Here is a 27,377-nt window from a genome sequence, read left to right as displayed (position 1 = left end):
AGTCATGATACAGCACCAATGGAGCAGGGAGGGTTAGGGGCCCTGTTCAGGGGCCCATCAGTGGCAGCTTGACAGTGCTGGAGCTTGAACCCTTATCCTCTGATCAATATACTAAATCCTTGACCACTTGTACCACCACTGCCCCATATTATTTTATTTAGTGCACTTAACGCGGCATAAGGGTGCAGTTGAAGCATTGTGAATTCTTACAACTAAAGACAATAATAATTAACACTGGGTTTGTGTTTAGCGGCAGAGACACCAAAGAAAACCCACCCACTGGCGACTGTGGTCCTCTTCGTCCTGGTGCCTATTATTGTGCTTTTCATCATGCTTCTCACCATGATTTACTTCTGCTACGTTCACTCACTCCGCTCAGCTAAGATGAAGCACAATTTCAGCGACACCCGCTCCATCCTCACCATCAAACACAAACGTTCTGACAGCATCTCAAACTGGCTCAATCACAACACAGAGCTTCTGCCCGTCCATCTGGATGAAATGGTGGGAAAAGGACGATTCGCTGAGGTGCATCGCGCCCGACTCGGACAAATGACGAGTGACAACGGCGTGTTTCAGATGGTGGCAGTAAAGGTCTTTCCAGTGGAGGAGTTTCTGTCATGGAAGACTGAGCATGAGATCTTCCTGGACCCAGAGCTCTGTCACGAGAACATTGTCCACTTTCTGGCGGCGGAGAAGCACATAGTGGAGCGACAGCTATGGCTGATCACAGCCTATCATTCTCGTGGAAACCTGCGAGATTACCTCAAAGCACACAAGCTGGAGTGGGAGGAGTTCTGCAAGATGGGTGGTGATGTCGCAAGGGGTGTGGCTCACCTGCACAGTGAACAAAATGCAGTGGGCGGAGTCAAAACCGCAATCGCTCACCGAGACCTGAAGAGTGACAACGTGCTGGTGAAAGAGGACCGGAGCTGCTGCATCTGTGACTTCGGCCTCAGCATCCGACTCGACAGCAACATGAGCACAGAGGAGCTCTCTAACAGAGGACAGGTGACACTACACACACTACACAACACACTGCACACACAACACACCACACTGCACACACTGCACACACTACACACACTACACAACACACTGCACACACTACACAACACACTACACACACTACACAACACACTGCACACACTACACAACACACTACACACACTACACAACACACTACACAACACACTGCACACACTACACAACACACTGCACACACTACACAACACACTGCACACACTACACAACACACTACACAACACACTACACAACACACTGCACACACTACACAACACACTACACACACTACACAACACACTGCACACACTACACAACACACTGCACACACTACACAACACACTACACACACTACACAACACACTACACAACACACTACACACACTACACAACACACTGCACACACTACACAACACACTGCACACACTACACAACACACTACACACACTACACAACACACTACACACACTACACAACACACTGCACACACTACACAACACACTACACACACTACACAACACACTGCACACACTACACAACACACTACACAACACACTACACACACTACACAACACACTGCACACACTACACAACACACTACACACACTACACACACTACACAACACACTACACACACTACACAACACACTGCACACACTACACAACACACTATACAACACACTGCACTACACACTTTACACACACAGTACACAACACACTACACACACTACACAACACACTGCACTACACACTTTACACACACAGTACACAACACACTACACACACTACACACACCACAACACACTGCACTACACACTTTACACACACACTACACAACACACTGCACTACACACTTTACACACACAGTACACAACACACTACACACACTACACAACACACTGCACTACACACTTTACACACACACTACACAACACACTACACACACTACACAACACATTACACTACACACTTTACACACACACTACACAACACACTGCACTACACACTTTACACACACACTACACAACACACTGCACTACACACTTTACACACACAGTACACAACACACTACACACACTACACAACACACTGCACTACACACTTTACACACACAGTACACAATGCACTACACTACACACACTACATACACACATTAAACACACACACAGGGAGGGTTAGGGGCCCTCTTCAGGGGCCCAACAGTGGCAGCCGGACTAATCAATAACCTTGAACCTTAACCAAAAAAAAAGAATCCAAGATGGCGGCAAATACGGATGCCGTGGCCCCTCTCTCTCTATGACATCTGTGTTCAATTGTGCATTTTTGAGGGCTTTATGTTCATGTTTGCCGTCATCTTTGTCCCACTTAAGATACATTCACTATAGTCTTCATATAAAAACCACATCTTGGACAACACGGTATCTGAGGAACTTCGGGCCCTTGACATATTCCGTACACACTCTATTATTGCACTGCCAATGTAAACACTTGATAAGAGGAAAATAAACTGTATTTCAATTGACAATAAAGAACATTGAACCTTAAACGACACACACTACACAACACACACAACGCAACGCACACTACACACACAAATGTTGATGTGAATGTGTTGACGTGCGACTCGTTGATGTGTTGATGTGTTACATTTATCCTGCGTGTTACATGTTGACATGTGTACCTGTGCTCAGGTGGGCACGGCGAGATACATGGCCCCCGAGCTGCTGGAGTCCAGACTGAACCTGGAGAACATCGAGTCCTTCAAGCAGGCAGATGTTTACTCCATGGCTCTGGTGCTGTGGGAGATCACGTCCAGGTGCAGTGCTAATGGAGGTAACATGTTTATGCTAATATGCTAATTCACCGGTTACTATGTTACCATGTTCAGAGCAGATTGTCAGAGTTACCATGGTTTCATAAACATTCAGACTTTTGCTTCTTTCTTTCTTTCTTTCTTTCTTTCTTTCTTTCTTTCTTTCTTTCTTTCTTTCTTTCTTTCTTTCTTTTTCAGTTCCATGAACATAAACTTTCACATAGCATGTTAGCTCAATAGCTACTGTAAATAATACTTTGTGAAATGATGTATGAGGCTCATTCAGTAAAATACACAAAGTTTCCTTTCTGTACACTGTGGTTACTTATGTGAGACAGATTCGTCCATGAAAGTGTGTTTGTGTGTGTGTGTGTGTGTGTGTGTGTGTGTGTGTGTGTGTGTGTGTGTGTGTGTGTGTGTGTAGAGGTGAAAGAGTACGAGCCACCGTTTGGAAAGTTGCATAAGCCGTGTATTGAGAGTATGAAGGACACCGTGATCAGAGACCGCGAGCGACCTGAGATACTGCTCAGCTGGAGGACACACCAGGTAACAATGCCACCACTGCTACCATAATTTTGCATGCCTAACCACAGCTGTGTAACTTTAGTGTGATGTCATATAGCCACTGCAAGAAAGTTAATGTTAGCTTGTCAGTAGCTACATAAAGTCTCATAGCTAGCTAATTTGTTAGTTTATTAAGCTAATTCATTCTCATTCAGTCTGTGTGTGTGTGTGTGTGTGTGTGTGTGTGTGTGTGTGTGTGTGTGTGTGTGTGTGTGTGTGTGTGTTTCAGGGTGTGAACCTGGTGTGTGAGATGATTGAGGAATGCTGGGATGAGGATGCTGAGGCTCGCCTGACGGCTTCGTGCGTATCTGAGAGATTCGATTATTTGAGCCATCCATCATTCCTCTATACTGACTCCATCAACGAGGACAAATCACGCAGCCTGCCAGAAACAGACACAGAGTTATTACATTTAATTCCTGAAACAAGCGAAATGTGAATGCGTTTCCGTCCAAAAGCTTCGTTCTGCTTCAGGAGAAAATCTGCATCAAATCATAAACCAGACGTTTTATTATTAATGATAATGTTTCTGTACTGTGAGTAATGTGATAATGGAACAGTGATGTAAACCGATTTTATAAGAAGTTACATAAAGCTAACCTGCTAATCACGGCTCCAGAATGATCCGTTCATCTTCAGTTAGCTCACTAACATATTTGCTATAAGCTACATAGCACACTAGCTAGCTAGCTTTGTAGATTTCCTATATTGTTAGATAATCAAACATGTTCGTGTCGGCTGTCGACTATACCGTTTTATTTAACGTTAGATTTAAATGGGTTTGATTTGGTACATAATATTAATATTAGCCAGCTAATTTGGTAAATTTCACAAATTACAAAATGTTTTCTCTTTTCTGAGTCGTAAGATAACAAAAGCAAAAATTTACAAAAATAAATCCGCAGTACTAATTAGCTTCCAAAAAGCTAATATCAGTGAGACTACTGTAGATTGTTGTGCTTTGTAATTTGAAGAATATGAAGAATTGTAATTCCATAAAAAATTAGTAGCATCGTGCCGTTAGTGAATTTACTGTAACATTTAATGTTAGCTTGCTCATTTTTTGGGGGCGAATTGCTCATTACCTAGCTAGTATTTCCTCAGATGTGCTCTAACAATATCGTTCAGACAGACAACTAGCTTATCGGTGCTAATGATACAGTACAGTGTTTCACATACATAAGTTAGTGTTGGTCTCACCTGTTAACAAGATATTTTTTGGAGGATCAATTTTACTTTAGCTGCAAGATCTAGTGGATTTTCAGGAACGTTCTAACTATTTTTGTTCTAGCTAACCGTTTAGCGTTAATGTTAGCTATCGCTAGTTTGGCTTCATGTTTTATTTTTCAGATTGAAGATATGAAGTGTGTGAAAGAAAAGAAGAAAAAAAAAGTTTATCTGTTTATCTTATTGATGTTCATTTCAATTCTTTCCGTCGGCTCGTGTCGTTTGACTCATTTCGCTATGAGTTAACGTAACTGACTCATTTCTGTTTCTTTTCCAAACTAAATGAAGTGTGTGATGTTTTGAGCCGAAATTATTCTGAAATCTTACTCTATCTGTTTTAAACAATCTTCATGACGCAGTAGTTTCTCTCTGTCATACCGAGTCAGTCACAAAACCGGGAGTCATTTACATTTACTCAAATACTGAAAAGATTTAATTTCCATTAAAGTATTTTTTTATACTACACTACAGGAGAAGCAAACATTCCAGACAAAAATGTTCACACGTCTCCAGTCAGCGTTTACTGTAACAGAATCAACTCCTTTACATCCAGCAGAGCAGCAGCAAATCCTCCTTCCTGTGCGGTCTGAGGGTTCACATCGAACTTCCTCCTGTTCGGTTTCCTCTTCAGTCATAAATACATAAAACTCTCACAGGCAGAAGACATCAACATAAAAATGAGATTACAATTAAACATCAAACACGATTACAACTTAAGAATCATAGCTTTATTATTGTTGCACAGATATATCTTCATGTTTAACACACAAATCTTCTCAACAGATTTATTTATATAAATTTTAGCAGCTTGATTTAAAAAACAATTACACGTCAGAATGTCAGAGAAATTATATTAAATTGCATTAAAGTACTTCAGTAACAGTGTTCTAGCATCTAGCGTGTTAGCGTGTAGCTGCGGTGGTGTTATTTTAACATTAATGCACGTTATAAACCTTTATAAGCGCTTCAGAAGTGTTTATGTTCCACTCTGATTAATACACTTTATTTGTCATTAGTTTATTAGTTCACAAATGCATTCTAACTTATTTTATCTTCTTCTTTTTCATTTAATTTTATTGCATTTCATTTTAAAAAAATTAACCCCCCGACCGGGCACGGTGGCTTAGCGGTTAGCACGTTTGCCTCACACATCCAGGGTTGGGGGTTCGATTCCCGCCTCCGCCTTGTGTGTGTGGAGTTTGCATGTTCTCCCCGTGCCTCTGGGGTTTCCTCCGGGTACTCCGGTTTCCTCCCCCGGTCCAAAGACATGCATGGTACGTTGATTGTCATCTCTGGAAAATTGTCTGTAGTGTGTGAGTGAATGAGAGTGTGTGTGTGCCCTGTGATGGGTTGGCACTCCGTCCAGGGTGTATCCTGCCTCGATGCCCGATGACGCCTGAGATATAACCCCCACCCCCCCCCCCCCCATTTCGATCCCACTCTATAAACTATATATTTATCATTTTATTCTTGTTTGAAATATTACACGTGATCACAAAATCTGTCGAGTAATTAGACAGATACACCGATGAAGCGTAATGAATAAATTCTGTTATTTCAATACAGAGCTGTGGGATGAAGGCTAACACCTGATTAGCGATAGCGAAGGTACGTCCTGGACGCAGAGAACAGAAGTGTGAAGGTTCACACAGATTAACTCTGCTGAGGAGTACTGACTTTAACCCGAGCCCAATACACTGCCACACACACACAACTCACACACAACATCAGCAAAAAAGTCCAGATAGCGTAGATGGCGTTGTAATCCCTCGCCTCATCCACTGTGGCAGCCTGTGGGAGAACCACACACATTTACACACATTTACACACATTTACACACAAACACCTCAAAATGTTCAACACAGAAACAATAGTCTTTCTCACGATTAGTCCTCCAGCGATGACGGCGAAGAAGACGGCCAACAGTGAGGAGTAAATGCAGCGCTTCATGGGATAGTGCTGTCCAATAAAGCTCCTGCCAAGACAAACAGAAACCTTTACAGTGCTGCCGTATAAATCTGCTGTAAACATATACACCCTGTTTCTGCTGTACATCTGTAAAGATGCTCAAAATCTGTACAGTAATTCTGCTGTAATTCTACACTGTAAATACTGAAGGTCTACTTTTTCATGACTCATTTTTACCCAAGAATGAACTTTAACTATTGCTTTAAACACAATTATTAACCTTTATGATATTTTATAATAAAGATTAAAAAAAAAAAACAATGATACTTTTCCCCTTTCTTTTTTCATCTTAAACAGAAACATTATGAAGCTCAGTAATTCATGTTTCAGTGAGACAGACAGGTCTTACACTTCACGGCAGTGAGGACATCGAACACGCTGCTTTCCTCCTGATCGAGGGGCCTAAAGCACAGAGAGAAACTTCAGACTGGGGCAAGAAGGGTCACTTTTACTCCTTTTACTCCTAATAATGTTTATTATTAGTGCCTGAGCAATACACAGATTTCCTTTGGGCTTCTACAGAATTACTGATACATCAGCAGTGCAGATCTGTACAACTTTACTGTAAATCTGTACAACTTTACTGTAAATCTGTACAACTTTACTGTAAATCTGTACATTTCATTGTAATGTGAACCTGTAAACCTTTGCAGTAAATGTACTGGAAATGTTTACAGTAACTCATTGCTGTGTATTAGTTAGTCCTCTTATAACTCGTCTGTAAAACTCTATTCTATGATGATGATGATGGAACCACCAGAAAGGTTTGTCTGCAGTGGCCACAGATGGCTCGTGTCCCATAACACTGCACCACAGCACTGCTCGGATCCGTCAGCTCCATCACTCTCTTACTGAGGAGACACAGACACACACAGTAAAGTTATAACCATCTGATCCACAAGACAACCACATTAGGACAGAGAGTCTGGGTTCGCTGTCACTCACAAGGTTCGCTTTGGTTTTCCTTACCACTGAGGACGAGGACACGCCACTCGCTTGGAGGAGATTTTACAGATCAGTAGACAATGACATGGACAGCGAACAAACCGCTTTCCTACAGGGGGACTCCTCAAGGGCTACACACACACACACACACACACACACACACACACACACACACACACACACACACACACCTCATTTATAAAATCTCTTAAAGCCAAAATGTGTAAGCTTAAACTGCTGCTTGTAGCATACATGCTAACAGTTGTGATGTTTGTTAGAGAGAGAGAGAGAGAGAGAGAGAGAGAGAGAGAGAGAGAGAGAGAGAGAGAGAGAGGTGGATAGAGAGAGAGAAAGAGAGAGAGAATTCCTCTTCATTTAAAACATTACACTACATGTATTAGTGTGTAAGTGATGTGAAATTAGAATATTAACTTTTCTGCCAAATGCCTTAAATTAATAATCCCTGTTAAATCCAGTCTGAGGAGGAAGCTGCACTCCTGCACCACCTAGTGGTCGTCCAGCTAACTGACCTGACGGTCATTTTTCCCCTCTGTGTTGCTGCTGGGGTAAAATACTGAGTAACTTGGTGGTGTTGTGATGAAGTAAAGTTACTGTTATTATCCTGAAGATGGTTATTTATCTGTAACAGCATGTGCTGAAGTGAGTTACTCCTCGTATACCACAGCATTTCACCAACAATTCTGAAGGACACTGGTCGAGGCAGCTTTTGTGTAATGTTTTGTAGAGTTTTGTATGGTTTGTTAGCTCTGTGTTTGTGAGGAACGTTGTCTCATTTTACTGTGTACTGTGTCAGGTATATATGGCATGTAATAATGTAATGACAACAAATCTTTTTGCCTTGACTTGAATTAAAGGATGACACTGTTATCACTTGACGCCTGAGATAGGCACAGGCTCCCTGTGACCTGAGACTAGTTCGGATAAGCGGTAGAATCTCAGCCTGTTACTGTATGTTACTCTAGTATGTAAAGAAGTGTAAACTCCTCTGTCCTGAAGATCTGTGAAAACTGAAAGTTCCAGCTTTAACTCTGACTGCTACACAGCGCTGACACTGGAGACTCCTTCACCACAAACATCTCCTTACGAAATATCTTCAGATCAACGAATCCTAACGTATATAATCTGTTTATTTTCAGTGGAGCATGCTTTGTACACGTCCGTGTGAACCGGATGTTGATATAGTAACGTTAAGGTATCAGCGTGCATTAATATAAACCTGCATTACAGTCGGTGCCACTGACCACCGATCAGAGTCCAGAATTGTGGGAGTTTACTGGTGAAATCACTGGGAGCTGTTGCCAGGAATTGTGATGATGGGAATCAGCACACTAACCGTGGCCTCCTGACAAACTCCACACTTCACTATATACTGGCTGCTGTTAGAGTTCAGTGCAATCTGAGCTCCACACACACCACAGCACAGGGAGGCGGAGCCAACAACGGGCACCGCCCAGTATGGAGGAGGAGCCTCTGCCTGATATGGTGGAGCAGACGGGACATCTGTGGGGGGGAAATATGAATCAGATGGGAAAGAAAAAGGGAAAATATTAGGCAGATTTTATTGAATAATTACAAAAGATATTACAAAGACAAATTCCCATTTCAGTGTCTATCTAACAATCCACACATATATTTATTTATTTTAAGAGTTTTTATTTTTTAAATATCAGTATTCTAAGATGTTACTGAATTGACAGTAATAATCCATGTTTCAGTTCAATTAAAAATTATTTTTATTGCGATTTTAACAATTTACATTGTCTCAAAGCAGCTTCACAGAAGTATAAATATACATATATAATAAGAAGAATACAAATAAATAAATTAATACATACATTTAAAGTTAAGTTACTATTTATCTATAACATTGATCCCTAATGAGCGAGCCAGAGGCGACGGCGGTGAGGAAAAAGTGTAAAACAGTAAATAGTGTAAATGTAAATAATGTAATGTAAATAATATAATGTAAATAATGTACGTGTAAATAGTGTAAATGTAAATAATATAATGTAAATAATGTAAGTGTAAATAGTGTAAATGTATAATGTAAATAATATAAATGTAAATAATGTAAGTGTAAATAGTGTAAATATAAATAATATAAATAAAGTCGTTGCTACATCAGTATATAACAGTTAAAATATAAATAATATAAATATAAATAGTGTAGATATACATAATGTAAGTGTAAATAATATAAATAGTGTAAATATAAATAAAGTCCTCTCTACAACAGTATATAACAGTGTAACTGAGCTCCTGGTGAACTAATGGATGATCACAAACTGTGATTTCAGCACATTGCTGATTGCTAATAAACACCAGACCAAACAGCTGACTGACAAACAGAAGACATGACAGTCTCCAGACGGCTTCATACACAATAATCCCATGAAACATTATCTGACCATGAAGATTAATCCACAGAGTTTTTTAGAATTTAAGTGACTTATTGTTTTGATCCAAATAACTCAGAGGCTTAGTGTGACTCTGTGATTCGGTCTAATGATTCAATGATTCAGTCTCAACTCACTGATTTTGTTTAAATGACACATTAATTCAATGTAACTGAATCAGTCATTCAGACCCCGGAAATGACTCTGTTTAAAAGCACTGATCTTTCCTTTAGCAGTAACAGGAGGATTATTAAATACTTTTCCGATATACGGTATGTGTCACTAATATCGACTAGAATAGGGACAATGATTGGGGTTGTTTAATAAAAGTTGTCTGATTAAACCGTTAACAAACTGCGTTGAAACTGATTCTGAACCGATTCCGACTCTTAAGTAAACATGACTCACACTCAGTTTGTTTAAGTGTAACGGAGAAATAAAAGTGTGTATGAAAGCGTTACAGAATAAAGTCATTATAAGAGGCATAATAAAGGCATTATAAGAAGGTAGACACTATAATAACACACTAATAACGGAATATTACAACACGGAAGTTATGACGTGTGTGAATGCACTAATAAAACCATGTAAACAATCCGAATAAAACTCACGTTCTGACGTGACGGACGTGTAAAGTTCGGCTTCACTCGTCTCTGCACTCAGCAGAGGAGATTCTTCTGCTTTCTCCGTCATGGTCACTGTTATTTACAGCTGAAACTGAGAGAAAACATCAGAAAAGTCTTCAGTCCTTCACCATAGAGCTGGATATGAGCAGGGAAGGGAAGTGGGCGTGGCTTCGTGCGTCATCACAGATTATAGCAATTAATAAGGATTTAATAAGGTTCATTAAAGTTCAATAATAACAACAGAAAAAGGAGATTCTGTATCTATAAAGTCAAAGTGATGTTGAGCAGTTAGGGGGTTCGGTGCCTTGCTCAAGGGCACCCCAGTCGACTCGAACTCACAACCTTAAGGTTAAGAGTCAGACTCTCTAACCATTAGCCCACGACTTCCCTATATTGGGGGTGGGGCTGTCAGGCATGACCGGAAGTGAGTAACTTTACTAAATTGTGGATCAGCACTGACTCAAGACGCAAACTGTTTAGAACGAATCCGATTTGGTGAACTGGTTCGTCCGGTTCACTAATAACAATTCGTTTACGAACCGGCCATCACTAGACTGCATCGCATATGCTGGAAAGTGGAAGAAATCACAACTTGATGCAGATCTTGATTCTTATCGAACACTCCTTGCCAAGTTCTCCTCAGATGTGACTTCTGCCAGGACTTCCTTCTACAAGGAAAAGCTTGAAACTTCCTCACATGACCCTCGGAAGCTTCACATCATCATCTCTTCTCTACTCAACCCCCCGGCTCCACCTCCTTCATCCTCCCTGACTGCAGAAGACTTTGCTTCTTTCTACCAGGAGAAGATTAAAGAAATCTGCCGGACCTTCACTTCAGCCCCGACTGCACTTACATCTCAGAGTATGCATTCCCCTTTTCATCCTCCATTTTTTTTCCCGGAGGAGCAGAAACTTAATACATTATGCCCGGTGCAGGCTATTCAGGTGTATGTGGAGAGAACAGCAGGTTTCAGAACTTGTGACCAGCTGTTTGTGTCTTGGGCTACTCCTCACAAAGGGAAGCCGTTATCTCGGCAGCACCTATCCCACTGGATTGTTGAGGCAATATATGTACCTTATAGTAGCAGAGATCTTCAACCCACTATGGGTTTGAGAGCCCACACCACTAAAGGTTTGGCCACATCGTTGGCTTTACTCAGGGGAGTTTCTGTTCAGGACATTTGCTTGGCGGCGAATTGGGCAACACCACAAATGTTTGTGCGATTTTATAGACTAGACATTTCAGAGCTGTCCTTAGCACATGCAGTGCTGGGAGCCGGTACTACTGAAAACAGTAATAGGTGCAATCCGGGAGCGGTTTATATCTCCCATAGTTAAACCCCGAGCGAAGTTAGAAAAAGAAATTTGGATTACTTAATGTAAGCCTGGTTCTTTGATAAAGAGTGAGGTGTTTCACCACCCCTTCCCTCCATGTACTTGGACGGGAATAAATCTCGATAATGACGTAGACAGGGGTCGACCTGGCTGATATAGGTAGAGTGGAGCCTGGTTGCAGGTCGACCTGTCTGTCAAAGCTTCCGCAGTTTGTCAAGCCCAAAGCGATATCCATAGTGAAACACCTCACTGTGTTATCAACGACCCGGGGCTTACGTTAAGTAACCCAAAGTTCTGTCTGCAAGCCAATCATCCAGGATGAAGATATGAGAAATGACACATAGTCCAACACAGTCAGCTTTGAGGAACCAACAGCCTTTTTAAATTTACAGCCTCAAAGAAATAAGTGTCTGGAAGAGAATATATCTACAGTCGTATGCAAAAGTTTAGGCACCCCTGACAATTTCCAGGATTTACTTTTATAAATATTTGTGTGTTTGGATCAGCAATTTCATTTTGGTCTGTCAATAACTGAAGGACACGAAAGTAATATTTCAGTAGTGAAATGAGGTTTATTGGATTAACAGAAAATGTGCAATATGCATTAAAACAAAAGTAGACAGTTGCATAAATTTGGGCACCCCTGCTATTTTTTTATTTGAATACCTGTAACTACTTAGCACTGATTAATTGGAACAAAAATTGGTTTGGTGGCTCATTAAGCCTTGATCTTCATAGACAGGTGCATCTGATCATGAGAAAAGGTATTTAAGGCCAATTGCAAGTTGTTCTCTTTGTCTCGCCTCTGAAGAGTGGCAACATGGGGGCCTGAAAACAGCTCTCAAATGACCTGAAAACAAAGATTGTTCAACATTATGGTTTAGGGGAAGGCTACAAAAAGTTTCTTCCTATTTGTCTTGTGTCAATGCTGATGACTGAACGTCTTCCTCATGTCTCACTCCACAGTGGTGTTAATATGAAGCTCATATAAAAGTAGACACTCAGGACTTTAAGAATCTGTAGAGTTTAATCACTATTTGTTTTTCTCTACAATACTACAGGTGATATATGAGATGTTCCTAGTGCTTGTTCATAATCAGTTAAAGTTCTTCCCACAGAGGGACAAACGCATGTCTCACACTGAAACAGAGACTCATTTTAGATCAGACCCACAGACACGACATCACCGGTTTGTTTCTTCTGATTAAAAACGTCCCAGAAGTCGATTTCCTTCCACCAGCAGAATGAAACTCCAGTGTATTGTTAAAAACAGTTAAGGAGGGTTAAATATGAGCTCTATTTATTTACCCTACAGTTCCTCACATTCACATCATGAACTTTTACACATTTACAGTGATATAACCTGGAAATGAAGTGAACTGAACTGAGATCTATTTAATTTACACTATATTGTATGTAGATATTTTTATTGTGACACAAAGATTAAAAAATGATATTAAATGAAGAGAAAATTTATTGTCTATTACAAATACACAAACTTTTTAAAATGATTTTAATTGATACCCATTAAACGGATCCAGGTTACAGTTCTTTTGTTCCCAATATAATGAAACAGAAAACAGTCACTTGTTCATCATGAGACCGATTTCAAACTTTATCGATTTGTATAAAAAATATCAACCTCATCCGAATACAATCAAGGAAATTAAGATGAAGTTATTATAAGCAAATATTAACATGTTGTGAGTAAAATGTTAATTTGAGGATATATGTAATAAATTTAGTAAATAAAACTGTTGAATTAGTCAAATTGATGATCATCTTTTCTGCCATTTCTGACTACATCTGATTATCTGGTCATCATTTAATCCCACAGTGGTAAAGCCATGGCCACATAGAGCTTTGCTGTTAGATCATCAAGATCTCCCTCTTTTACTGGGAAGCTCTTCAGTGCTTCAACCTTCTCTTCTTTCTCCTTAATGAAGGTGAGGAGATTACTGAAGGCCTTGATGAACACTACAGTAACGTCCATAAATTTTTTCATGTCGTATGCTGTTGGACATTTAAACTGAATTTTCCCATCAACAGTTTCTTGAAGGGACTTAGCGATGTTTTCGGCATCTTCAGTGGCCTGAAAAAGCACAAAAATCACAACATAACAGCAGGACAACAATATCGATGTATCTACACAGAATATTATAGAACTGAGGGTAAAAACATCAGCATCGTGACGAGGATCAAAACAAATCTGAGACAAAGTTCTGGTAAAGTCTCCTAACCATATCTGTGGCTTCACCTTCCTGCAGATCACTAACTGTAAACACACTGGCCACAACCACACCTGAGAGGTTCAGAACCCACAACCTGAATGTGTTCGAATGGTCCAGATGTTGGTCCTGAGCACAAATAACTAACCAAACCATAGGTGTGAGGTATTTAGAGAGAATGGCTTCCATTGGCAGTTCAATTCCTTCCAGAGAGATGGTGTCATCCTTGTGGATCTTTGAGCCCAGATTTATCTGCCTCAAGACCTGAACATTGTTGATCACCATCAACAATCTCGATCACCATCAACAATCTATCTGAGCTGGAACATCTTCATCCATCAGAACTGAGAAGTTTATGGAGACACATTTCAGATGACGGCTGTAACTGCAAGCCAAATGGTTTGGTTAGTTTTTTGTGTTCAGGACTAACATCTGCCCTGGTGTGATTTTAGAACAATATCTAAGCATGTGTGAATGATGTGATCTGAATCATGTGGAAGCACGTAAATGTTTCTGAGGATCATTCTGAGGATAATTTAAGTGAAAATCTGTATCAGATCTGCCACCTTACCTGTTCTATAGGTGTGAGGTATTTAGAGAGAATGGCTTCCATTGGCAGTTCAATTCCTTCCAGAGAGATGGTGTCATCCTTGTGGATCTTCATCCAGTCCAGTGCCTTCTCGTTTATCTTGATTTCAGTACTGATCACATCACTCAAGGCCTTTATTACATTACTCATGCGCTTGTGGGTTTCTGATTGACCGTGTGGAAGAAGCTTGTTTAAAGCGACATTTACCCCCCACAGGATGGCACCAATCGCTATATTTTTGGCAGTGAACTTGACCACTGTAGAAACACAATCTTTGAGGGTTGAAAGGAACTCTTGGAGCTTACTCTGGCTTGTAGAAAGCTCTTCGATCACAGTGCGGGTTTCAGCTATTTCACTTCTTAGTTCTTCTTGTGCTTCTTCAGGTAGTTCCTCAATACCTTCCTCTGCTCCTTCTATCGCTTCTTCAACTCCCTCAATGATCTCTCCAAATTCAGCCATTTCTGCAAAGTAACCTAAACAATACAAATGAAAATCATTTATTGTCAGTAGCACTAACAAATCCATCTGTTTATATGTATGTATATGTGTGTGTGTGTGTGTGTGTGTGAGCTGTGTGTGAGTGTCTGTATGTATGTGTGTATGTATATGTGTGTCTATGAATGTGTGTGTGTGTGTGTGTGTGTGTGTGTGTGTGTGTGTGTGTGTGTGTGTGTGTGTGTGTGTTGGCCATAAACGGCTGCATCTGATTATTGTTTTGTTTGCATATAGTCAGATATTATTAAATATTTATATATATATCTTAATTTTTACTATATTAATTCTTTTTTCTCCTTATGTTTAACTTCTGCTCTATGTTTATGTTCTGTAAAGCTGCTTTGAGACGAAGCCCATTGTAAAAAGCGCTATACAAATAAACTTGAATTGAATTGAAATAAATAAATAAAATCCTTCACCCATAAACTTGACTCAGTAACATAACTAAATGATATTAATATTTTTGGTCTTTAATTCTATAAATAACTGATGTAAAGGTTTGTCCTTGTGCCCTGTAAGTTTCCTGCCTCAGTGTTCTGTGTGATTACTTACAGTCTGATCTCAGTATCCAAACCGCTCTTGTCCTCCGAGGCGTGTGTGTGTGTGTGTGTGTGTGTGTGTGTGTCTGTGTGTGAGCTGTGTGTCTCGAGGATCAGCACTTTTATTACACAACTCATGTGGGTGTCTACTTAAACCCCCCTTTTTCTATAGAAATGTTGCTGAAGACTTGTTCTTGTGGAATATATTCAATGAAATATTAAACTCTGTGGCTGCACAAACTGACCTCTGTGTGGCTGCACAAAGTTACCTCTCTGAAATGCTTAAAGAATGTTATAAAGTGTGTGTAAAAATCACAGCAGCTCCTGAAAAACTAAACCAGTTCCAACAACATTTTCACTGTGACAGAGATCAGACTCTGTTGTGTTCACTGTAAACTTTACCTGAAGCTCTTCACCTGGATCTGTATGATCTTATGATCTTGTGCTGCTGCCACATGATTGGCTGATTGGATAACTGGAATAATAATAAATGTGAACCTAATAGAATGGACAGTGAGAATATGTTGAAGATTTTTTCACTAACAAAGGTCATTTTGTTGCAGTGTAAGATGTGGGTGTTGATGAAGGAAGTGAGAACAGACTTGAGCAATCGCTTTCTGTAGCAAAGATATAGTGTTTACTTCAAGTAGAACAACCGGTTGCCTTTAACATTTTTTCCCTCTGCACACATTCCTGTGACTCCTGCAGAGCTGCTCGGACTCGACTCTTTACACACAGATAAGTAAGAATTAATGACGTTACAGGAATCTTTTACATTAAGTAATAGAGCGAGTTGTCAGCGAGTTTCAACAAGTGAAGCCAAAGCATGCGAGTGAAAATAAATAATTTGTCGCCTGACTAGTGTTGCTTTAAAGGAAACAGGAAATAATGCAGCATTTTATGGAAGTCTCTAATAAGCATAATTTTTTATTCTTCTATGTCAGACTCTAACATGGAGCCTCTGCTCAAATTTTCAATTAATTTACATTTTTCTCCTCTGATTTCTCATTTTATTTCGTTGAACGGGTTTATAACGATGTCAGACACACCTTCTGATAAAGACTTTCCTATTTTTGGCTCAACGTGCTCACAAAAGGCTAAAGAAAAAGATAGGAAGAGGCCTACTCACCACGTGGCTTCGGCTGAACCTGACGTTAATACGGGCGAATCTCATCCAGATATGTCACTGATTCTATCGGAAATAAAGGCTAACGGATCACGCCTTGATGGAATTAATAGCCATCTGGAGGGGATAGCCAATTCTGTGTCTTATATCCAGAATTCAATCGCTACCTCACCGAGAAGGTTACGGGCGCTGAAACTCGCTTAGATGAAGCCGAACAGAGGATTTCGTCCGCTGAAGATTCGGCAGCAATGGCTGAAGGGCAACTGACCAGTTGAAGGAGACGGTGGTTCATCTACAGACGAAGTCAGACAATCTTGAAAACAGAGGCCATCGCAAGAATCTGAAAATAGTGGGTCTGCCAGAGAAATCGGAAGGTTCCAGCTCACTTTCAGTGTTTCTGTGAGACATGATCCCTAAATGGTTAGATCTGCCTGTTGATTTCCCTGCATTAGATATCAAGAGGGCCCACTGATCTCCCACCTTTGCATCTAACAATTCATATTCAGCTCCGAGAAGTATTTAAGTTCGGTTCCTATGGTTCACTGATAAAGATGAAATTCTGAAAGTGGCCCTGAAGAATACTGTTACTCACGATGGCTCGGAGCTTCGATCGGATCTGTCAGCTGGCGTGCTGCAGAAACGCAGTGAGTTCGCGACCGTGGGTAAGGCTCTGGCCGCCCGCGGTTTATACCGGGGATTCACGTATCCAGACAGACTCAGGTGTCTGCACAACGGAAAAATTAAACTGTTCAATGATCCCAAGTCAGCTAAGGTTTTCTTTGAATCTCTAGACATCTAATTTTGATTTCTGTTTGTGATCTGCACATGATTTTCGAAGGAAAAAACTGACGATTACATTGGACATGTACAATATAACTTTATAAGGTAACCCTTATTATGTTATTGTCTGCCACGTAGGTTAGTAAGGTTTTAAATGTTATGTATACGTGGTGGATATTAAAGAGTAAAGGTTTTTTGTCTTTTATTTCAAATTTAAAATTTTTTTCATTCTAATAATTATTATCCCAATGGTTTCATATATCACTGTTTTATGTTCTGTATAATAATCGTTAGTGGGGCGGGTAGTGATGCGGCCATTTAACTTGGTGGTATTTATGTTATTGGCTTTTTCAACCCGCCTTGTGTTATTTTGTGACTTCTCGATATCATCTGTGCCTCATCGTTTGAGGGGGTTTGGGGGGGGGGGGCTTTTTGGGATTGTTTCATGTTCTACTTGTGGTACTCTTCAGTTTGCATTTGGTATCTAAACCCATCAATGCATTAATCCCATCTCTGTACTCAAGACCTACTCTCGCAGACGCTCTCATCCACAGATCAGAGGTCACAATCCCAGTAACATCATCTACCTTCCTCTGTTGTGTAAGTCTCAAACAGTGGTGGTAGGTGGGCTCTGGAATTGTCAGTCTGCTGTAAAGAAAGCTGATTTTATCTCTGCTTTAACTTCCCATTACTCCTTTGATTTCCTTGCGCTAACAGAGACCTGGATATCCCCACAGAACACTGCTACACCAGCTGCTTTATCCTCTGCCTATGCTTTCTTTCACTCACTTGAGAAACAGGCAGGGCTGGTGGTACAGGTTTATTGTTTTTGTTAAAGAGTCATTTAACCATCTCTTCCTTTGAATTCCATGCCATTTCAGTTACCTCTCCAATCAACCTTGTTATCATTGTTGTCTACCGCCCTCCTGGTCCCCTAGGAGACTTCCTGGAAGAAATGGACTCACTGCTTAGTGCTTTCTCTTCCGATAGCTCCCCCCTGACAGTGCTTGGCGACTTCAACCTCCCTTCTGACAAGCTACATTCTTCTTCCCTCCTGTCTCTTCTCGACTCATTCACCTTGACACTCAACAGCTACATCCCCACACACAAAGGAGGCAATGTCCTGGACCTGGTTTTCACCCGTCCTTCTCCAGCTACAGACGTGACTGCTACCCCTCTACACGTCTCTGATCATCGCCTGGTATCCTTCACCATCACTTTACCTATTCCACCTAAAACTACCTCTCACCCCCTCGGTCTTACCCGCCGCAACCTTCACTCTATCTCCCCTTCATCTGTAGCTTCTGGCACTCTTTCTTCCCTTTCTGATCCTGAGTCTTTTTCCTCACTACCCTTGGACTCAGCCACAGATACTTTCCTCTCATCTCTTTCCTCAACTATGGACTTCCTCTGCCCCATGTTCACTAAACCCAAGAAAACTTCTTGTTCTGCTCCTTGGCTTTCAGATGTGCTGCGCAACAATCGAAGAGAGCTAAGATCATCAGAGAGAAAGTGGAAGAAATCACAACTTGATGCAGATCCTGATTTTTACCGAACACTTCTTGTCAAGTTCTCCTCAGATGTGACTTCTGCCAAGACTTCCTTCTACAAGGAAAAGCTTGAAGCTTCCTCACATGACCCTCGGAAATTCCACATCATCTCTTCTCTGCTCAACCCCCCGGCTCCACCTTCTTCATCCTCCATGACTGCAGAAGACTTTGCTTCTTTCTACCAGGAGAAGATTGAGGAAATCTGACGAACCTTCACTTCAGCCCCGACTGCACTTACATCTCAGAGTATGCATTCCCCTACACCTTCGTTGTCACATTTCTCAACTGTGGCAGCAGAAGAGATTTTACAACTCATCCAGTCCTGCAATCCTACCACCTGCCCATTGGATCCACTCCCTACCACTATGCTCCAGACCATCTCGCAAGACCTTTTGCCCTTCATTTCCACTATCGTCAATAGATCCATAGCATCTGGTCAGGTACTAACTACTTTCAAGAGAGCAAGGGTTATTCCCATCCTAAAGAACCCTGCTCTGGATCCATCAGACATCAGTAACTACAGACCGGTATCACTTCTCTCATTTCTTTCAAAAATTCTTTAAGCATTGTGTATAATCAACTGTCTGTCTATCTCTCACAGAACAACCTCCAAGACCCCAACCAGTCTGGCTTTAAAGCAGCTCACTCTACAGAGACAGCCCTTTTGGATGTCTCTGAGAAGCTACATGCTGCTAGATCAACCAAACTGTCATCCATCCTTATCCTCCTTGACCTTTCAGCAGCGTTTGATACAGTCAACCTCAAGACTCTCTTATCCACCCTCAAGAGTCTTGGGAATGGTTTGCTTCCTACCTGGAAGGACGCTTATATCAGGTAACACGGAGGGGAGTGACATCTGCTCCAGACTCTCCACTGGTGTCCCACAGGGCTCAGTACTTGGTCCTCTTCTTTTCTCCCTGTATACTCACTCTCTTGGTGAAGTTATTTCATCACATAGGTTATCTTACCACTGCTATGCTGATGATACACAACTTATCTTCTCTTTCCCACCCTCAGATGCCACAGTTTCTGACCGGATCTCAGCATGTCTGGCAGAAATTTCATCATGGATGACTGCTCATCAGTTTAAGATCAATCCTAGCAAAACTGAACTGCTGTTCATCCCAGGTGATTCATTCCCAGGTCATGATCTTGCTATATCCTTGCACAACGATCTGATCTCTCCTTCAGCCACAGCTCACAACCTTGGGGCAACCATGGACAATCAACTGTCCTTTTCCTCTCATGTTGCTAATGTGACTCGCTCATGTCGGTTTCTTCTCTACAACATTAGAAGGATTTGGCCATATTTGTCCACACAGACTGCTCAGGTACTTATTCAGTCTCTTGTCATTTCTAGACTGGATTATTACAATGCACTGCTGGCAGGTCTACATATGAACGCAATCCGTTCTCTGCAAATGATCCAAAATGCAGCTGCCTGGCTTGTTTTCAACCTGCCTAAGTTCTCGCATACCACCCCACTGCTGCGATCCCTCCACTGGCTTCCGGTAGCTGCATGCATCTGATTCAAAACACTGATGCTGGCCTACAAAGCCAAAAATGGACAGCTCCCTCTTACCTCAAAGCCTCATCATTCCTCACACTGCAGCCCGCAACGTCTGATCTACCAGCACTGCTCGACTGGTTCCACCATCTCTCAGGGTAAGAGGCAAGTATACTACAAGACTCTTCTCTGTTTTGGCACCAAGGTGGTAGAATGAATTTCCCCTAGAGGTCCGGACAGCTGAGTCACTGGCTATTTTCAAGCGGCGATTGAAGACCTAATTATTCAGGAACCACTTCAACTAGCACTTCATTCCTTATCTTTTGCATTAAAAAAACAAAACAAAACAAAAAAAAACCTTTGACACTTTCATTGTAACTTTGAACAAAAGTTTTAAACTCATGGTATCTTAAGTATGTAACCTAGTGAACCAGCATTAATGTATTCAATGTTAGAAATTTAAGCACTTATGTATGTTGCTCTGGATAAGGGGTCTGTCACATGCTGTAAATGTAAATGTAAATGTAAATGTATCTCATACTGGCATCTCATACTGGCATAATCTGTTGTATAACTTTACTTTTATGACTCTACACTTTCTATATACAGAAAGCTCTTAAATTAGTAACTTGGAACGTAAAGGGCATAGGCCATGTAATTAAAAGGAAGAAATTTTTAACATTCTTTAAAAAAGAACACATATTGATCGCACTGCTAAAGGAAACTCATTTATCTGATAAAGAACATATGAAGTTGAAAAGAGATTGGGTTGGTCAGATTTATTTCTCCTCGTACACATCAAACAGTAGGGGCACTGCAATCCTTATTCATAAAAACATCCCATTCATTCTCGAGCATGTAGAGTATGACTCTGAAGGACAATTTGTGTTGGTTTCAGGTTTAATTCTTAGAAGACATATTACGGTAGGAAATGTATACGCTCCAAATACAGACTGTCCTAATTTTATGTCACGTGCAGTCTTAAAATTTAATCAGTATTGCAAAAACATTGTTTTATTGGGAGGTGACTTAAATTGTGTACTTGATGGAAATTTGGACAAATCAGCACCCCAGGTCTCAATTAGTTGTAAATCCTCACATATTTTGCCCAACACTTGTAAAAACCTCGGCCTGGTGGACATTTGGAGAGAGCTGCATCCTAAAGACAGATTATACTTTTTACTCTCATTCTCACAATTCCTATTCTAGACTGGATTACTTTTTCATACCTTCTGAATGTACACATCGTGTGAGTTCTTGTTATGTTGGCCCTATTGTCTTATCTGATCATGGTCCTGTTTATTTAGAGATAGATATTAATATACAGGTCCGTAGCCAGCCTATTGGGGGGGGGGGGGGGTCCTTTTTTTCCCAAAAGTGGACCTTTTTGCAGTTTTTCTCCTCCTTTTGTATTTAATGATGAGGTTCAAATACTTCATTTTGGTGACCTTTTATGCACTAATTTGTGCTGGATTAGCTTCTCTGCTGGTATCTTAACGAGCACGCTTTTTGATGCACCTAAATTATTTACTGCAATGTTGTCAAATCACTTCCTCACGTACCACCTTTGTCAGTCCATACACAGTTCATAAGTTTAAAGACCACACTAACAACAGAATAGATTCAATGAACTTTACTGAAGTATTAATAATAATTATTTTCATCATCATTTCTTGACTCTCTGTCAATGCCTTTTTGCTAGTTGCTGTGTTTGTCTTGACATTTATGGATTTAGTACACTGGTCAGTTCCAACTTCTTGGATGCAATTTGGAGAATATGTTATGTTTCCCATGTAAAGAGCAACTCGCATGGTGTATTTAATTTATTTTGACTTATTCAATGGAAACTTTGAGACTGAAAGGTTTTAACAAGCTAACCTAAAAAGAAAAGGAAATGAATGTCCTACAAAAAAGTCTACAAAATGGTAATGGGTAGGATCTAAACCAACCTAAAGACTGTCCATGAATTCTTGTGAAATTTTGTAAGCGATCTAAGAGAATGTTGTGATCTTTAGATCTCACTGTCCATTCTATTAGGTTCACATTTATTATTATTCCAGTTATCCAATCAGCCAATCATGTGGCAGCAGGACAAGATCATAATATCATAATGATCCAGGTGAAGAGCTTCAGGTAAAGTTTACAATGAACACAACAGAGAAAGGTCTGATCTCTGTCACAGTGAAAATGTTGTTGGAACCAAAGGGGCTGGTTTAGTGTTTCAGGAGCTGCTGTGATTTTCACACACATTTTATAACATTCTTTAAGTATTTACAGAGGTCAGTTAATGATCCCACAGAGAGTTTAATATTACACTGAATTAATTCTGCAAGAACAAGTCTTGAGCAACATTTCTATGGAAAAAGGGGAGGGTTTATGTAGATGCCCACATGAGTTGTGTCATAAAAGTGCTGATCCTCAAGACACACAGCTCACACACACACACACACACACGGCTCACACACACAGCTCACACACACACACACACCTCGGAGGACAAGAGCGGTTTGGAAACTGAGATCAGACTGTAAGTAATCACACCGAACCCTGAGGCAGGAAACTTACAGGGCACAAGGACAAACCTTTACATCAGTTAATTATAGAATTAAAGACCAAAGAATTTAATATCATTTAGTTATGTTACTGAGTCAAGTTTATAGGTGAAGGATTTTATTTATTTATTTAATAATATCTGACTACATGCAAACAAATCAATAATCAGATGCAGTCTCTAATAAGCATCACTTTTTATTCTTCTAGGTCAGACTGTAACATGGGAGCCGTCCTCGCCGTAGTCGTCGAGGTGGTCGTGGCAGGAATAGCTGCCGCAGCCGAAGCCGCCACTACGGAGGCTGTAGCCGCTTTGGTAGAAGTTGGGGTGGAGTCTGTGGTGGAGGCTGGAGAAGCTGCAGTCACTGCAGCAGAGACAGCAGCAGAAACCGCAGCAGAGGCAGCAGCCGAAGGTGCAGCAGAGGCAGCGAGTGAAACAGCAGCTGAGGTGGCATCCAGCACAGCAGCAGAAATCACAGCGAAGATTCTGTCCTACATCCCCAAACTTTTTAAACTCATTAAAGAAGCATGTGCAATCGACGCCATATTCAGAGCTGCAGAAGAAGTTTTAAAACTGATCTTATATGACCCTTCAGTTGCTGAAAAATACAACAAACTGCACGTAGCTGTGAACATTTTAGAAACACTCAACACGAAGATGAATGACATCATGAAGTGGCTGGAGGACCATAAGAATGACTCTGTAGAACTGGAGGGAATTGATGTCCCCTTGGAGTCTGGCATCCTGGCCAAATTCTTGCAGCAACTCTCAGTGGTAAGAGAAATGTTCAAATATTTACTTTGCATTAACGCCCCCTGGTGGAGGTGAGATGTTGTTACTCCTAGACATCTTTTTATTTTTTTGTTCAACAGTCTGTCCTTATCTTCTTCTTACCACATGCATATCAGACCTTTCTGTATATCTTTTGCACATCTTCTTGACTTAGTGACTACTGTGAGGCCTACAGGTGGACCCTGTCCTCCAAAGCTAGATGGACATGAACATAAAACCCAGTGTAATTATTTGTATGTTGATCTTTTGTATGTTTCAGGCTCTGGGAAACATGCAGAGGCTCTCAGAAGACATCAACAAACTCAACCAGAACAAAGAACCAATCAGAGACGCCCAGATTACAACCATATATCGCAGCATGATCCGTATCGTGTCAACATTTGAGTCTCTCGCTCAGTTCAAAGAAGAAAAACAAAGCAAAATAGCTGCATTGGCATCACTTCCTGTCAGCATGAAGGAAGCAGAGGAGTGGAAGCATGAGCTGGGTTCTGAGGATGTTCCGACTCTTCATCTCTTACATCTGTCTAAGTTTAGATATACATAAAAAAAACTGGACTGGACTGAAAATTGTGTCCTGATTCAGTGCCTGTTTTTAATCAGTATTTACTCAAATCTAGTGATTTTCTTGGTGTTAATCAATTTTATGCTGTGATGGTGATTCAGTTTTAAGCAACCTTAATTTGTGTATGGAAAATCTGGCTAGGAAAGAGGAGGACGAGGAGGAGAGAAGAAAAAGGTGGAGGAGGAGAAGGAGGAGGAAAAGGAGAGAGGAAAGGCAGAGGAAGAGGAGAGACAGGAGGAGAGAAGAAAAAGGGAGAGGAGAGAGGAAAGGAGGAGGAAAAGGAGAGAGGAAAGGAGGAGGATGAGGAGGAGGAGAGGGAGGACAGTGAAGAAAGGAGGAGGAAGAGGAGAGAGAGGAGGATGAGGAAGAGGACAGAGAGGAAAGTGTGCATGCATCTGGATGTGTGTCTGTGCGCACACGTTACATAGGTTGGAGTGGCCTAGTGGTTAAGGTGTTGAGCTACCAATCGGAAATTTGTGAGTTTGAATCCCATGTCCAGCAAGATGCCACCGCTGGGCCCTGAGCAAGGCCCTTAACGCTCAATTGCTCAGTTATATAAAAAATGAGATAAAATGTAAGTCACTCTGGATAATGGCATCTGCTAAATGCAGTTAATGTAAATGCATAGAGATGGAGATATGTGCTAGGGGCAAAAAATAAAATAAAAACTTTCATCTAAAAACTGCATGTTGTGTTTATCTTTGACTAAAATTAAACATTTGTTTGATCTGAAACATTAAAGTGTGACAAACGTGCAAAAAATAAAAAAATCAGGAAGGAGGCCAACACTTTTTCACACCACTGTATATAAAAGTAGAATAAAACAGCTGTGGTCTGTAATTATTTTATTAGAGATTAAGACGTTTATTTCTCTTGTTGTTGTGACTGTAGCATCAACTGTACAGTGTTTAGAGTTTATTTTTGTAACATTAGCTGTTGAGATGCACAAAGTTTAATTATTTATGGTCTAATTATGTGTCTTATATCATTCTAACTCTACTTTATTCTGCATTCCCAAGTGAACGATGTTAATAAAGAGCTTCTATTGAGTTCTATATAGAACCCTGAGGTTCTGAACTGGGCAGTAAATTCTGTTTTGAAACACAAAAGGGGGTTTATATTAAATAAGAGAAAAATAAACCTTTTATATTAAAACTGTTCTAAAATTTAAAGAATGTGTAAAGTGAAATAAATGGCATTACCTTTAGAGTTTTACCTCAATATAAATAACTCGGATGTTTTCATCGACATGATTATGAATTAAATAATTAAGAACATATCAAATTGTTCATTAAACAACATTCTGCTCTCTGAGATGTTCCTAGTGCTTGTTCATAATCAGCTAAAGTTCTTCCCACAGAGGGACAAACACACGTCTCACACTGAAACAGAGACTCATTTTAGCTCAGACTCAGACACAACATGCATGTGCATGATTAATTGGAACACACAATTGGTTTGGTGGCTCATTAAGCCTTGAACTTCATAGACAGGTGCATGAAATCATGAGAAAAGGTATTTAAGGTGGTTAATTGCAATATAAAGTTCCTACACATGACTTCAGCCATTGTACATACTGTGTCCACTGCTGCAATGTAAACACAATGAACTACATCAAAATAAAACAACCAATAAAAATATAAATGTAAAAATTCCTGCTGTTCTCAGTTCATTATTTAGTGTAACATCACATGACCAAGACCAAGTCAGGTTAGATAGAAGAGTAACTGATGGTCCATGATGTGTGATCTGAGAGTTCTGCAGTAAATCAGAAGATCCTGACATGGTGATGGAGCTCCAGAGATGAACATTAGCTCAGTGGCTCAGGGATGTAAACAGAACATTGGAAACAGAAGTGTTTTATTAAAGTTTATCCAGGAACAATAAGAGATGCTTTGAACTGGAGCTCACACCAGATTAAGAAAAGCCCTGTACTTTAGACACACCCCCTTGTCATGTCATTAAAATCTAACCAGGTTCCTTTTTCCAGGTCAAGTCAAGTCAACTTTATTTATAGAGCACATTTAAAAACAACAGCTGATGGCCAAAGTGCTGTACAGAATTTAAGCATATAATACAATACAATACAAAATACAGAAATTGACATAGGACACAACAACAGATAACAGACTGAGGTTATACCAGTGAGCTTACCTATGATCATACGCAACAGTAAAAAGATAAGTTTTAAGAAGAGACTTGAAATCTGCACATGTTGGTGCTGTTCTTATATAGGGAGGTAACTTGTTGCATAACTGTGGAGCAGACACTGAAAAGGCACGATCACCTTTCGATTTCAATCGAGTCCTAGGAACAGTCAACTGAAGACTACCAGTTGCCCGAAGTTCCCTAGAGAAATTACATTGTAGATGGAGATCAGAGATATAGGATGGAGCCAATCCATGGAGACCCTTATAGCCTTAAAATGAATACGGAATTTAACTGGAAGTCAGTGAAGAGAGATCATCACTGGTGAGATATGTTCCCTCTTCCTTGTCCCAGTTAACAACCGAGCAGCAGCATTTTGAACAAGTTGAAGATGAGACAATAGACACTGTGAAACACCCAAGTACAGTACATTACAATAATCTAATCTGGATGAAATAAAAGCATGTATTACAGTCTCCATGTCTTTTGATGTTAAGAATGACTTCATCTTTGCAATGTTCTTTAGCTGATAAAAACAACTTCTAACCACAGCATTCATCTGTTTATCAAAAGTCAAGGCAGAATCAAAAGT

At 40.4% G+C, this 27,377-nt stretch overlaps 4 protein-coding genes across 6 annotated transcripts in view; 2 read left to right on the top strand and 2 right to left on the bottom strand.

The window, feature by feature from the left end:
• Positions 1-4,007, top strand: part of LOC113648975 (TGF-beta receptor type-2-like) — a 7,257-nt gene extending 3,250 nt beyond the window's left edge. The window contains exons 4-7 of the mRNA XM_027156527.2: positions 251-1,011; positions 2,715-2,856; positions 3,261-3,382; positions 3,630-4,007. Of these exons, the coding sequence (XP_027012328.1) occupies positions 251-1,011; positions 2,715-2,856; positions 3,261-3,382; positions 3,630-3,839 (1,235 nt within the window). The 3' untranslated portion in view covers positions 3,840-4,007. The remainder of the gene's footprint in view (positions 1-250; positions 1,012-2,714; positions 2,857-3,260; positions 3,383-3,629) is intronic.
• Positions 4,008-6,078: 2,071 nt separating this feature from the next.
• On the bottom strand, positions 6,079-10,756 carry LOC113648653 (type 1 phosphatidylinositol 4,5-bisphosphate 4-phosphatase-like). Its single transcript, XM_027155940.2, has 7 exons — positions 10,569-10,756; positions 8,895-9,061; positions 7,565-7,671; positions 7,353-7,446; positions 6,945-6,997; positions 6,512-6,602; positions 6,079-6,418 (listed from the first exon to the last, which is right to left on the bottom strand). Exons 1-7 carry the CDS (start codon positions 10,648-10,650, stop codon positions 6,281-6,283), a joined length of 732 nt encoding a protein of 243 aa, XP_027011741.1. The 5' UTR covers positions 10,651-10,756; the 3' UTR covers positions 6,079-6,280.
• Positions 10,757-13,374: 2,618 nt separating this feature from the next.
• LOC113648923 lies at positions 13,375-15,913 on the bottom strand. Its single transcript, XM_027156450.2, has 3 exons — positions 15,783-15,913; positions 14,718-15,208; positions 13,375-14,010 (listed from the first exon to the last, which is right to left on the bottom strand). The coding sequence occupies exons 2-3, from the start codon at positions 15,192-15,194 to the stop codon at positions 13,744-13,746; spliced, it is 744 nt and encodes a 247-aa protein (XP_027012251.2). The 5' UTR covers positions 15,195-15,208; positions 15,783-15,913; the 3' UTR covers positions 13,375-13,743.
• A 465-nt stretch (positions 15,914-16,378) lies between these two features.
• LOC113648921 lies at positions 16,379-25,322 on the top strand. 3 transcript variants are annotated; one of them, XM_027156447.2, is made up of 3 exons: positions 16,379-16,511; positions 23,493-24,057; positions 24,335-25,322. In XM_027156447.2, the coding sequence occupies exons 2-3, from the start codon at positions 23,506-23,508 to the stop codon at positions 24,617-24,619; spliced, it is 837 nt and encodes a 278-aa protein (XP_027012248.2). In that variant the 5' UTR covers positions 16,379-16,511; positions 23,493-23,505; the 3' UTR covers positions 24,620-25,322. The 3 variants fall into 3 exon arrangements, with proteins under 3 accessions (XP_027012248.2, XP_027012246.2, XP_027012247.2); XM_027156445.2 differs by lacking the exon at positions 16,379-16,511 and adding an exon at positions 22,423-23,259; XM_027156446.2 differs by lacking the exon at positions 16,379-16,511 and adding an exon at positions 23,267-23,392.
• Positions 25,323-27,377: the final 2,055 nt, after the last annotated feature.

The sequence above is a fragment of the Tachysurus fulvidraco genome, chromosome 10 (assembly GCF_022655615.1).
Source record: "Tachysurus fulvidraco isolate hzauxx_2018 chromosome 10, HZAU_PFXX_2.0, whole genome shotgun sequence".
Taxonomy (NCBI): domain Eukaryota; kingdom Metazoa; phylum Chordata; class Actinopteri; order Siluriformes; family Bagridae; genus Tachysurus; species Tachysurus fulvidraco.
This window is presented reverse-complemented; position numbering and strand designations above follow the sequence as displayed.